Here is a 13,418-nt window from a genome sequence, read left to right as displayed (position 1 = left end):
AATACGCTGGAGCTCAGAGGGGGGGGACATTTTTTTTTCAATTTGCAGTCTGATCAGATATTTAAATTTACATTAAAACAATAGACTGGGACATCTTAAAGCCAGGATTCTACAAGAACACAATTGCATGGGTCTATATCATGCTGTTCTTTGGTTTATTAGTCCACTTGAAGTACAGAAAATGTTTTTTTCCCAAGAATTGTGCAGTTTATTCCTGAAAGCCATCAAAAAGGGTGACAGGCTATTTAGATAGATGAGCCAATGGAAGCATTATGTTGCAAAAGTCTACTCGTATTTTTGTTTCAGGGGACAACTGTGGGAAGGATGGGAAGGCTAGACACCTGGGGAGCCCAGATCTCACTGGAGGGCATCAACTGGCAACAACTTGAACCTTTGTACAGACGAGATGAAAACCTATGTGATTATCAGCTAAATTTCAATGTTAGCCTTGAAGACTGGATGAACAATTGGGCTGATGTAGATAGAATGTTTGCACTGTTGGGAAATTTGAATAGATACCAATAAATCATCTTCCAGGGATGACGAGGGAGAGTCTGGTTGCTCGTCCCAGTGGCTGTAACTCAGAACATTTCTTTACTTTGTCCATAATAAAAAAAAAACACCAGTTTTAAAAATGGACTCTGTTGCCATCGAGGACCTGAATAACGATTCAGTATGAGCTGGGGTGGGGGCAGGAGGACATACTTTGCTGCAGCAACAGGGAGCACAAGAAATGCCAATAACCAGTCAAATATATTTAACTTATCTGATGGGGGAGAGGGCTGGGAGGGGAGGGGAGGGAACTCGTGCAACAATTACAAGGATAAGGTTGATCAAAGTTCAAGAGACACTGGGACAAAAATTCAAAATCAAGAATCAGAAGAATCCGATGGAGTTGTTTGTTTGGAGCCACGAAGACCTCGTGGAATACAAACAACGTGACTGTGTGTGAGTTTAAGTGCAAGGAAAGAAAACACTTTAACAGAGGACAATAAATGTTATTGAACACCCTCCCTCCCTCCCTCTCCCCCTCACCCTCACTCTCCCTCTCCCTCTCCCGGTCATTCTGATCGTTCTTCTGAGGATTTCTGTGTTGTCTCAGGGTCTTGCAATCCGTCCAGCATTAGCCATCATTGTTTCTAGTCAGCTTCAAGATTCACAACAACTAGAGAAACACTGTCTTCTTCTGTATAATATGTAGGATCACGACTTGTAAATATCTCCTTTTATTGTCTGTCCATCGATGGAAGTTTTATTCGAGTGATTTAGAATGTAAGTCGGTACAATCTGGAGTGGCAGGTTACTAGGGCTGTACGTGCAAACACAGTCGCCAAAAAAAAAAAAAACACAAGTCACCATTAAAATTCCCGTCATTTGATTGATTTAGGCATTATTTAATGCTGTACGGGGATCTGCTTTTTAGTTGCACCAGTTTGGAATTCAACCAGCTACTGACAATGCCTTATTCAGAAAATAGGTTTATTCTAATATAACAGAACCTTTATAGGAACCTTCTCCATTGCACAGTGTTGGAACATCTTTTCCTTTGTACAGACACAAAGTAAAGACAAAAAGCTCCATGTCAAAGCACATCATTTCCTCACTTGTGAAAGAAAGACATTATTTTGATTAAAATAATTATTCCTTTGCCCCACGGAGGGGGGGGGGAAACAAAAAAAAAGTATGACACATACATTATTTATAAAGAAACTGCTTTTTAAAAAAAATATGATTTTCCTAAAATAAGTATATTATATATATATAAAAACAGATTTAGATTGATAGTATTAAATGCTTTTTTTTTTCCTGCTGTTTAGCAAATGTAGCACCGAATGCATTATCAATGCAATTTCAAAACCAAAGGTGCTATCAGAAGTAACATTAGATGTCCTAGAAATGAAACATTGGTGTCTTACAATTCGCTAACATAGACATCAATAGTGGTAGTTGGCTGAAGCTGAGTCTCAAAGCTGCCAAACAAATTCATAGAGATTCTCTCACAAAGTCTTTGTGTTCTCACCATCTGATCAAACTAAGATTTAGAAGTATTTTTTTACAAACCATAGCTATGACTGCTCACCACCATCTGAATCTTCCACCACTAAATTATCAGATTGTTTAAACTGCACACGACACACCCAATCTGTGTCAAGATGTCTCACTCTGTGTATTGCACTGGGACTTTAAATGCACCGTTTATACTGCGAGAAACAAATTCACTTCCCTTCCAGTGCATGGTATGGTTCCATGTCATGTCGCCTCGTATTGGTGTTCTGTTCAGGTGCTCCCCTTAGTGCTCAAATGTTCTTGGGACTATTTATTGAAATGAACGAGAGCTTCCAAGGGAATAGAGAGGGGCAGAGCCAGGTTGAAACTTACGCCAGTGCGTATTTGCACTGCAGTGGAACCAGCCGAATTGCTTGAGAATTTGCCTCCTTGAGAGAGTGAGAAAAAGCAATGTTCCAGTGCACATCTGTTTGGTTCAGTTCTAACTTACACTGCACTGTTTGAGGCAAATTAGCATCAAACCTCTGGTGAATCACTGTGAAACGTGTGATATCAACACAGCACAGAATATCCTGATCGGATGAGTCTGGGTATAGAGTCAGTCAATTAATAACTTCTAAAAAAAAAACAGTTTACCTACAAACACCATGGGACTTTTCTACGTGGACTTGCACAATAAGACTTTTTTAAAAAAAGATTAAGCTTTGGTTCATTTTGTACATCTCACAACTTGCTCACTTCAGAATTTTTTTTTGAACAGAAAATGTTCAGTCTTTAAACGAAAGCCCATTGATCAAATGCAATTAAAGCAAAAGGAAAGGATTGAAAGCCAAGTGAAACACTGGGTCATTTTCAAGACAACATTTTACAGTTCATACAAGGGAAAATATAGCTGAGCAGATCATGGGGAAGCACCTGCTTGTCTGTTCACTCCAGATTGTAAAGAACTGAATAGCTTTGCTCTGTCTTTAGTTAGGATACATGCACTATCGCAAAGTCATTTGAGCTAATTACCACATCCCTTTCAAATGACTTATTGAGGGGGCTGCACTATAGATGAATGGTTTGATTTAAAATCTTAAATAGCCTGCTGTAAACATTTGTCGTTTAACGTTTCTTGTGGACATAAAAGGATTTCAAAAAGATAATTTTTGTGTCAGACTCAGTTGTGTAAGTAATATTGCTACAAGTATTTGTCTGCCTAAGGCTGTGGTTTTAATGAATTATTAATTCCTTACAGGAGAATGGAATGTTTGGTTTTTGTAACTGTAATTTTCTCAGTAATGTTGAGGCAGTCTGTTACATTAGCACTGATGAAATCCTTCTTTATCGCAGGCATCAATACTTACAAAACCGATTTTTTAAAAAAAAAATATTAAAATTTTACTGTGATGTGTTCCAAAATAAAAAAAAGTGTCTATAGTCTTTGTACCTCCAAGCCCTTAATCGTACTGTTCTGCAGTCTGTAGAAACGGATTACGGAATTAAATTATATTTAATATATTGAGGATTAAAGTTACACTTCTGCTGCATTCAAAATAGTACAATTACAATTTTATTCAATTCTCGACTCACTCCAGTTATGTCTCGGTAGCCACCTAGAATACACCTCTGAAAAAAACACTAAAAATAAATAGCTTCAAAGGACAGACATTCCTCAGAAGTTCTAATGATCGTTTGGGGGTTCAGAAAAGAAGACGATCTGAAAAATATGATCACTCATCAAACAAATGACTTGACTTGGGATCGAATCCCGGTCTTATGGCTTCAAATATAACTGAATAACTTTGATTATTACCTTGAAAGACTCTCGTGTTTTGGCTCTGGGCACTGCTAGCTTGTGTTATCTGGTTTAAGAACAAAGCACATCATGCAGTCCACATCCAAACCTTTTGTTAATGTTTGCTGATTGACATGGCCTTTTTCAGTGGCACAGAAGAAACCTTCAATGACTGGGTCCAAGAGCAAAGATGTAAGCTCTCATAAGCTCGGCCTGAAAGGGTGGTGGAGGCCGATTCCATAACTACTTTTAAAAACGCGGAGGACGGTATTTGAGGAGGACGGGTTTGCAGGGTTATGGGGCAAGGTACTGGGGAGTGGGACTGACATTAATTGCTCTATTCAAAGAGCCGGTACAAACTCGATGGGCAGAATGGCCTCTTTTTGTGCTGTACGATTCTATGATTCTACCTAGGGTTGACGTCTTTAGGTTTTAAAGAACTATTATTGCTTTTTATTGTTTCCTAAAGCAACTCACAATTATAAAGTAGTACCAACTCGCATGGCTCCTGCTCATCTGCACATTTCATGCAGAGTTACAGAGTTTTCGAATACAAACTCCTTGGGAATTTGATTCTTGTGCATTAACAACAACAAAATTACATTTATATAGAATTACATTGACTTTCAGCTACTTACTTCACTTCGCTAGAGAAGCCACGTGAACAGAATGTGTCAAAACGTGTGGGGGGAAATTTCACTTAGGTCCAGATTTTTACTCTCTTTAAGTAACGTTTCAGAGCGCCTGAATTTGGCAATTTGTTGAATTCGGTCTTAACTTTGAAGCAGCTCTTTTATAAGTTCTTAAAATAACAAACCGATTGCAATAGAGACCGTATTTGAGATAACGCCAAATTCCTGACACTCTGAAATACTAAGGAAAGAGTGTGTACCTCGACCCGAGTGGAAGTGGCCCTCATAAGATGAAACAGAACTTTAGCACACGGAAGGCTTGTTGCCTAAAAGTCTGGGTTCTGAAGCTTTGGAATTCATGAGTCAACCTTAACATTGACTTACATTGCACTTATGTTATGGTTGATTATGTCGCCTCATTACTTGAGGCAAAATAAAGTAGTTAGAATAATTACTACCTCATTTCGTAGTCGGGCAGGGCAAAGTCAGTTGTGAAACCAAAGATAATAATCTTTTACGTAAGCCGAAGAAAACCACATGATCTTAACTTCAGTAAAATATTTGTGTTCCATTAGCTTTATCACTCAGACTATCTAGAAAGTGTCAATCATCTCTTAATTGGCCAAAAACCAAGAGAAACGCTTATCTTTGTTCAAATAGTGGAGTTGTTGTCCTGGCCAACAACACCCTTCCCTGATAAAATGGATTATTTACTCCATGGCTCTGTGTGAGACGACACAATTGACTGCTGCTTTTCCCTACAAATTACAGTCACTACACTTTACAAAAAAAAATGCAGCGAAACACTTTGAGATCTAGATGTGAAAGGCGCTGCAGCAAATACAGGGTTTATTATTCTTGTTGTTCTTTTTACGACTTTAATGAAACTCCACCCCGTCCACTCTCTTCTTGTGGAATGTTCTGTGCTGATAGTGTTGTTTTGCCAAAGTTAATCAGAGAATCGCTTTGTAACAATGAAGAAAAAGTGACATATCTATCAGTAACTCCTTGCTGCCACCTGAGGGCAGAGTAACTGTGCGTGTGCAAATCCTTTCATGGTATCTTGATTCACATCAGTGAAGATATTTTCCAATAACTTTTTTATTTTCTCTTAAACGTGCCATGACATTTTTATTAAAACCCAATTCAGATTTTAGTATTGCTTTGAAGTTATTTCTTTCTATATAGAGAAAAAAATGATATGTACTGCACCCAGTTACTACATATTCACGACAGGTGGAAGTCTCGAAGTTTATCGTAGTATTTTACTGTAAATATATCCTTACATATGACATGGCGCCTTTCACGTCGGGAGGACGTCCCAAATCGCTTCACAGGATTTACTGTGTGTTTTGTGGTGTGACCTCGGGAGCCAATTTATGCGCGACAATGTCCCCTTAACAGCCATGAAGTGAACGCCCAATTTTATTCGGGGGATTGTTGGCCAAGACAGCAGGAGAATCTCCTTTCACTTTTCAAACAGTACCATGGGATCTTTAACGTCACCTGAACAGGCAGACTTGGGCCTCATCGGAAAGCCAGCACCTCCAACGATGCTAATCCCCCACCCCCCCACAGCCTAAGACTATACAACTTCAAGACCAGATGTGGGTCTTGAACCCACAATCTTCTGACTGAGTGGCAAGAGTGTTACCAACAGAGTCACGCTGACACACAAAATGTCCCCCCCCACCCAAGCATTGGAGAGTCAGCCTAGAATAGGTAAGTTCAAAGTACTGACGCAGAGCTGACTCAGAGGTGTGAGTGCTGCCAACTGACACGTCATCCACTGAATTGTTGGTACCATCCGCTGGAACCCTCAAAGGTGGGAATAATTTGAATAATAAACTAATATGTATAAGCTTGGGACAATGAACTCTTGGATCCTTGGGTTCAATAAGGCACTCATTAGGCTGTTAAAAAAACATGCTGTTAGTTCAGAGGATTTACTTTAAAAATACAGTTGAGCATTGGTTGTCTGGCTCGCTGTAACCGAGATATCAGAAAATAGCATTTTCTGCTCTATTTTATAATTAAACATTGCTATGACAACCATGCTGAATTTTTTTTCAGTTCAAATGAACGAGGCAGACAGATAAAATTAGAAGTCACATTCACTTGTTACGTTGTCTTCTTCGACCTATTTTTAAATGCAACCCAGCACGCTTTACCTTAGACGCTATACGATCACCACGCTGACCTTTACAGTCTCCCCACATAATTGCGGTTCTTGCCACATGATTTTAGTGACCTAACACTTGGATAACTTGAGAAACGTACCATTGCGATTCACGCTTGGAGTCACACGTTTACAAGTGCAGCAGAACCCTGGTCTGCCACATGCTTCACACCCTCACACCTCCTTAGCTCTCTCCGCCCTGAAAACTTCCCCTCTGTCCCACCATCAGCCTTCAGCTGCTATGCCCCCACGCTCTAGTATCCCATCACCCTCCCACCCATGAACCTTTTTGCCTTGCTCCCTCTCTATCCATGCATCCATCTGTCCGCCTGCCTGTCTATCCATCCATTTAACTACTGTATCTTCAAAAGCTATCTTCGACTGAGCCTACAGTCACTTCCCTCCTTTTCCCTCTGCTTGATGCTCTCAATGTCTCTGTGATGTTACTCTGGTCAAGTAGAGTTTTGAAAACAAACTTGCTCTTTCTTTTGTTTAAATGTTCAAAAGCATGTGTATTGTTGCCATCTACTGGTTAGTAGTATTCACGCAGGCAAAAATATGTATGAACCGTCTGTTTCCCAACACTTATTTGTTACCAGAAAGTATTTAGCTCAAATATTCTATTTTTTTCTTTCCATAATAGCCTGCACCTGTTTTTTTTTAAATGAAATGAATCTGAATGATGTACGTGGGGAATGTCGTCGAAGCAGGTTTGACTGTTGATTCATTTTTATTACCGGTTGTTAACATATTTGCCAGCTCTCTTAATGTTTCTTCAAGATCAATGAAGCATTGATTGCTTCTATGAGGTTTATGGCAATAGATATGTCCTTAAGCAATGCACAAAACTCAGGATAACTATTGTAGGAGTATAGGAGTAGGCCATTCAGCCACGCGAGCCTGTTCCGCCATTCCATTAGATCATGGTGGATCTGTACCTCAACTCCAATTTTTTTTATTATTTCAATTATATAAAAATATCCTATTGTATATGTGCACCAGATAAATATCTGAAAGTAAGACATTTCCACGTTGTGTTTCTAAGCCCTGTAAGTGAGTTGCTGCTTGCTTTTTATTTTGTCTCGTTCTGAATCGAACCCCACCGTTCATTCATCTCAAAACCCTGGAAAACGATTCCCTGAATTGGAGAACCCATTTACTTAATTCGAATACAGCAGAAACCTATTCCATGTTTGGCAGCTTATTGTATTGTTAATAAGATTGGTCGGGGATTTGCTGTCCATTCTTTTGAAAACTTTCCTGCTCGGCATAGTACAAATCACCACCTTCAAAACTATAACTATAATACATCATACAATGTTATTAGAATAAACTATATTTATTGCACCAAAGGAAATAGTTTTGGGAATACTGTTCAGAGGATATTATGTAGGTACAGTTTCATATGCTTTCTTTTATTCACTAAGGTGCTCTAATATTTCTTCCTCAATGCATATTTGCATTATTGACTCAAATACTATTTTCTGAGTGTTATTGTTCAGCTGTCCATATTTGGCTTAATCAATCAACATCTCGGAGATTACTGTGGGGAAAGGGTGTTTCTGAGGATTCTTTCATCCAGGAAACAGAACGGGAACATTTTAAGCACTTAACACACTTCCTATTGAAAATAAATGTAATAACTAAAATTACTCACAACCTCCTTCCTAACCCCCTACCAACCCGCCCGCTCCCTCCACTCAGCCTGCTGCACGTCCCCCGCCTCACCATTGGTGGGTGGGCATTCAGCCATTCTGCCCCCAGCCCGCAGTCCCTCCACCTCCCTTACTTCCTTAAGATCCGTCTTAAGACCTTCCTCTTCGACCGAGCAATCGGTCACCCTCCCCCACCTCCCATCCTCTCTGATCATGATCCCCAGCTCGGGGCTGAGACACTGATTGTCCAGCGCCTTGGGACATCCTCCTAACATGAAAGGCACTAGACAAATAGAATTTTGTTTTTGCACATCTAGGGCAATTATGCTACAAACATTTGAGATTATACTCGACTTGTTTTGGACATGCTTTGTGCTGTGGATAACGTTGCACCATCGTGACACGACCTCTCACAAAGATGAACAGTTTCACAATTGTTTTAAATTACAGAAAATAAACAGCAAACAAACACTTAGTCTTGAAAAGACAGATTTCACAGGGGTCCTTGCAGGGGTATAATAAAATATTAAGTAGGATTGAAGAGGTAAACCCATGATAATACTTTAGGATGCACCAAGACAAAAGAACAAAAGGACATGAGTTTATAGTTGCAAAGGCCAATTTCAACAGGAAGTTTTTCTGTACCCAGAGGGTAATTAACAACTAGAACACATTGCCAGCAAGAGTAGTTGAGGCCAGGACACTGGCACTTATTAGAAAATAGTTTGATGCTATGATGGGAAGACTGTGATGGGAAGCTTGATGCTGTAATACGAACTTGTGATTTCCAAATATTGCACTTAACAATATTGCTACTGACATCCTATTAGTCACCTACCCTCTCTGTGACATTGCTTTTAAGCATATGCCTTGTTAGGCCCTGTTACACCCTGTTAGGCCATGTTAAGCCCTGAAGGACCTACTTTCCATTTAATTATCAGTTTGTATTTTATTGTCTCATCTTCTGACGGTTCTATTGATCTATTTATATCTTTGATAGTCTCTGTCGACTGGATTTTATGTGAACTTTGGTTCCAAAGATGCTCTCGGCTTTTATTTTCTTAATGCATTTGATGTAGAGTCAAATTTGATGTAGAGTCAAATGCACCTTGTTAAACCTTCCTAAATGGGGTTGCCTCACTGCTGCTCTATGCCAGAGAAATGCTGAATTGTTCATCATCTCGTTAGTTTCGGTGACTGATAAATCATATGTGAGTACGGGCTCGTGCTGCATCATTACCAATAATTTGTTTACAGGATGGATTATTAAGTTTCCAATACATATTCATGCCTTAACCAAGTATGTGTATGTAAGAATGGTGACTCAAAACAACCTTGCAGTCAGGTTTGATCCAGTTATTTGAGGGTTTTTTTTCAAGACAAGCAGTAAAGTTAGCAATGAAGAGAAAAAGCTATTAGCATTACTCCAGGACACTGAAGTTGTTTCATAAATACAGTGGAGTTTCAATCCCTCTCTTCACAAATCAGTATTCATAATTGTTTGACAGAGAATGTGAGTGCAAAGGGCTGCATTCAAGGCTGTAGAAATAATATTGTGAGATAGAAATAGAAGTTCCATTTCGCTGCTATTTTCACTCTTCACCTTCCAATCAAGGATAAAATTGGCCAACCTCACTCTGTTGCTTTTTTTTTCCCTCTTGTGAGTTCAGTAAATACAGTGCTATTTACAGACGACGTGAATTTATAATGGGATTTTTACTTGATAAAGACACAGGTCGGTAAATGTACTAAACAAGTTGAACATAATATATGCTCAAAGCTCAAGAGATGTACTGATGAAGGAAGGCTAATGCCCTTTTTAGATATATTTAGGGACTTGCACTGAATCAATGATCCTGGGAATGCGAACGTTTGAGACCGAAAGTTACCTGCCATCCGGGACAGCCCACATCACAAAGTAAATATATCTGCAGGAGTGGTTGAGTATGTAATTAATTGCTGATAATAAATGGTACAGAGCAGAAATATCCAGAAGGCATCCTGGAGGGAATCCGGTGCTCATTTGTCACATTCAACTTCCGAAATACATCAAGAGGAAAGTTTGACACTGATCAAATAAATCCAAGAGCATGTTTTTAAAGAACCGTGCAATTCATTTGGGTCATGCATCCAAGCTTCTGTCATCATGCTCTTCCATTAGCAATACATTTAAAAATGTGATGAGTTACTGTACCATGCCTGAGTGTTGACAGATATACTGGCCTTTGTTCATCCACGCTTATTTTGCACCAAAACTCTTCCTGCACATATTCCTTTCTCATTCCTCCCCAATCGGAAAACAGAACAGTTCTTCAAGGATAATAATAATAATCCTTGCATTTGATATAGCGCCTTATCACATCTTTAAGATGTCTCAAAGCTCTCCACAGTATATACTGTAAAGTGAATTGACTGTATAGGTGTAGGTGAAACACGGCAGCCAATTGCACACAGCAGAGTCCCATAAACAGTCGTGGATTGAAGTGACCAATTTTTTGAAGAAGAAGAAATTATTATCCCCTGGAAAAGCAATCCGACAATTGACTAACAACCGGGTTCCTACTTACTGCTCGGTAAACAGAGGCGTGTGAAATAAGGAAACTTGCCCAGATGAACCTGTGAAGGGAACTACGTGAATGCAAGTTGTTGTTGTTGTAGCAGCTCGGGGCACTTAAATACATCAATAATTGCAGTTCGGCCCAGCATAATTATTTGGGTTTTATACATAATTCTATTGCATAAAATAAGAATTGCAATATTTTGATACTTAAGAGACCCAGATTAAAAATATTATCGGTTACCTTGGTTACTTTTAAAGACTATTCCTTTTCCTTTGTTTAAATCAGTCAAAGATTTGGCAGTGTAAAGCTACAGTGCTGTAGAAGTGGTCTGCACATAGTTAAGTGGACCTTGAAGCTCTTAGGGCAAAATAATCTTACCACTATTTGCAGCAACCTCAATGAAATCATAGTGCAAGGAAGAGATCTGGGTTCTATTCCCGGTTATTAAGTCAATTGGTGGATCTTTTTTCCGGGGATAATAATCCTTAAAAAAAACAATAATAATTGTTAATAATTATTATATTAACTGCTATTATTATTATAATAATAATCACTCAATCCACAACTGTTTATGAGACGCTGCTTTGCACAATTGGCTGCCGTATATTGCCCAAAAACATACAGTCAATTAACTTTACAGTACATTCTATGAAGCGTTTTGAGATGTCTCGAAGACGTGAAAAGCGCTGTATCAAATGCAAGGATTATTATTATTGCATCAACAACAAGATTACATTTGTATAGCGCCTTTCCCGTCGGGGGGGCGTCCCAAGGAGCTGGACAGAGTACAGCATTTCAGACCTGAGCTGGGGTTGGGGGGGTAAGGGAGGGGAGGGAAAGGGGGGTGGCCGATGGCATGGTTGAAGAGGAGGGTCTTGAGGCGGGACTTGAAGGAGGCTAAGGAGGGGGCGAGGCGGAGTGACTGGGGAATGGAATTCCAGAGATTGGGGGCAGAGTGGCTGAAGGCTCTCCCGCCAATGGTGGGGCGGGTGGGTCGGGGGTCAGGAGGTGGCAGAGGTAGGGTGGGGTGAGGCCATGGAGGGCTTTGTATGTGAGGACCAGGATCTTGAACTGGAACCTCTGAAGGATAGGGAGCCAGTGGAGTCGGGCGATAGTGGGGGAGATGGGGTCACAAAGTTTATATTATCATTCACAGTATTAATTTTAACACAGTCATAGAAGATTGTAGAAACACAATCATGTCAGCCAAATAAGTCTTACTGTTATTTGTATACAACCAAATCGCATATTACAATTTCTTTGCTTTATGTTCATGGCCTGGAGCATAAAGGGAACATAATCAAATATCTAAATTGTGAAAACAAACAGTACTTAAGATTTTGAAAAGATATTCTGCAAAATTCGAACAAGTTATTTCACACACTCTGAAAGCAATGAAAAGTTATCCTCTTTTGCTGTTGTATTGTTATATAATGTTATATTTTACATTTTGCTGTTTTGTAAACGGTTTCAAAGGAATAACACGGCCACAGAGGCTTTTTTTCTACAAGTTGTTATCAGTTTTCATTTTAGAAGTATTATTACCTCCTAAATTGCTTTCTGTGTTCAAGATCAGTGAGTACTCATCTGGGTTTTGTCCTTTATAATTTAACAACAGCTTTATTGGGGATTCTGAAATCTGTAAGTCAATGTCTCTCTCCAGTTGCTTGAGTGTAATAAGTGCAATGCCCATTTGTATCCAATGGAAAAGATAAGATTGATTTAAAGCTATTGAATCCTTCTGACATGCTATTAATGAGCACCCACCAGCAAATCTCCAATGAACTAAGTACACACTATAAATTCTATTAATCCTTTTTTTAAGTTTGGATAGATAAACAAACAGAGTTTTATTTTATTTCAGAGGTTCTTTCGTTCATGTGATCTGACATGCGAAGATTTAACCTGAGATAGAAACATGGATGAGAAAAATATAGCCAAATTTAAAATGATAGCTGCCATGGAGACCAGTTTAAAGAGCATATTTGCAGAAAGTGATGGCTATAATGAGTTTTTGAACTAAAAAAAAAGCACTTTTAAGCGGTATCGCTTTACATCCCTATTCTTAATTCGGATGTGTCAGCCTGGCTCAGTTGGGAGCCAGGTTGTGGGTTCAAGGTTGTGGGTTCAAGGCCCACATCAACAACAACTTGCATTTATATAGCGCGTCTTAGGCAGAGTGCATTAACTTGGGATTAGGCTGACACTTCAGTGCATTGTTGGGATGTGTGCAAGAGATGCCATTCTTTGGATGAGACATTAAACCAAGGTCCTGTTGGCCCATTCAGTTGGACGTTAAAGATGTCCCGTGGCACTAGTCGTAAAGAGAAGGGATTTTCTCCTGGTGTCCTGGTCAACAAGTCTGGAAATAAAATTGTTCTTTCACTTCATTGGCTGGTTGGGGGATATTACTGTTCATAAATTGGCTGCCGCATTTGCCTGCAAAATATACAGTCTCTACAATCTCCAGAAAATCCTGTAAAGTGCTTTGAGATGTCCTACTAACTTGAAAAGCGCTATATTCAAATCTAAAGATTATTATTACTGAGAAGCTTTTTTGTTTTTATCACCATTTTCATCCTGTATATTTACCTATGTGAGTAA

At 39.3% G+C, this 13,418-nt stretch overlaps 1 protein-coding gene across 5 annotated transcripts in view; it reads left to right on the top strand.

The window, feature by feature from the left end:
• LOC103190585 (extracellular sulfatase Sulf-2) overlaps positions 1 to 1,662 on the top strand; it is a 115,014-nt gene extending 113,352 nt beyond the window's left edge. For all 5 annotated transcript variants that reach the window (XM_007911433.2, XM_007911459.2, XM_007911450.2 and 2 more), the window contains one exon: positions 307 to 1,662. In XM_007911433.2, the coding sequence (XP_007909624.1) occupies positions 307 to 337 (31 nt within the window). In that variant the 3' untranslated portion in view covers positions 338 to 1,662. The remainder of the gene's footprint in view (positions 1 to 306) is intronic.
• The last annotated feature ends 11,756 nt before the right edge of the window (positions 1,663 to 13,418 follow it).

The sequence above is a fragment of the Callorhinchus milii genome, unplaced genomic scaffold (assembly GCF_018977255.1).
Source record: "Callorhinchus milii isolate IMCB2004 unplaced genomic scaffold, IMCB_Cmil_1.0 Scaffold18, whole genome shotgun sequence".
Classification (NCBI taxonomy): domain Eukaryota; kingdom Metazoa; phylum Chordata; class Chondrichthyes; order Chimaeriformes; family Callorhinchidae; genus Callorhinchus; species Callorhinchus milii.
Note: the sequence above shows the minus strand (reverse complement) of the source record. Positions and strands in the feature narration are given on the sequence as shown.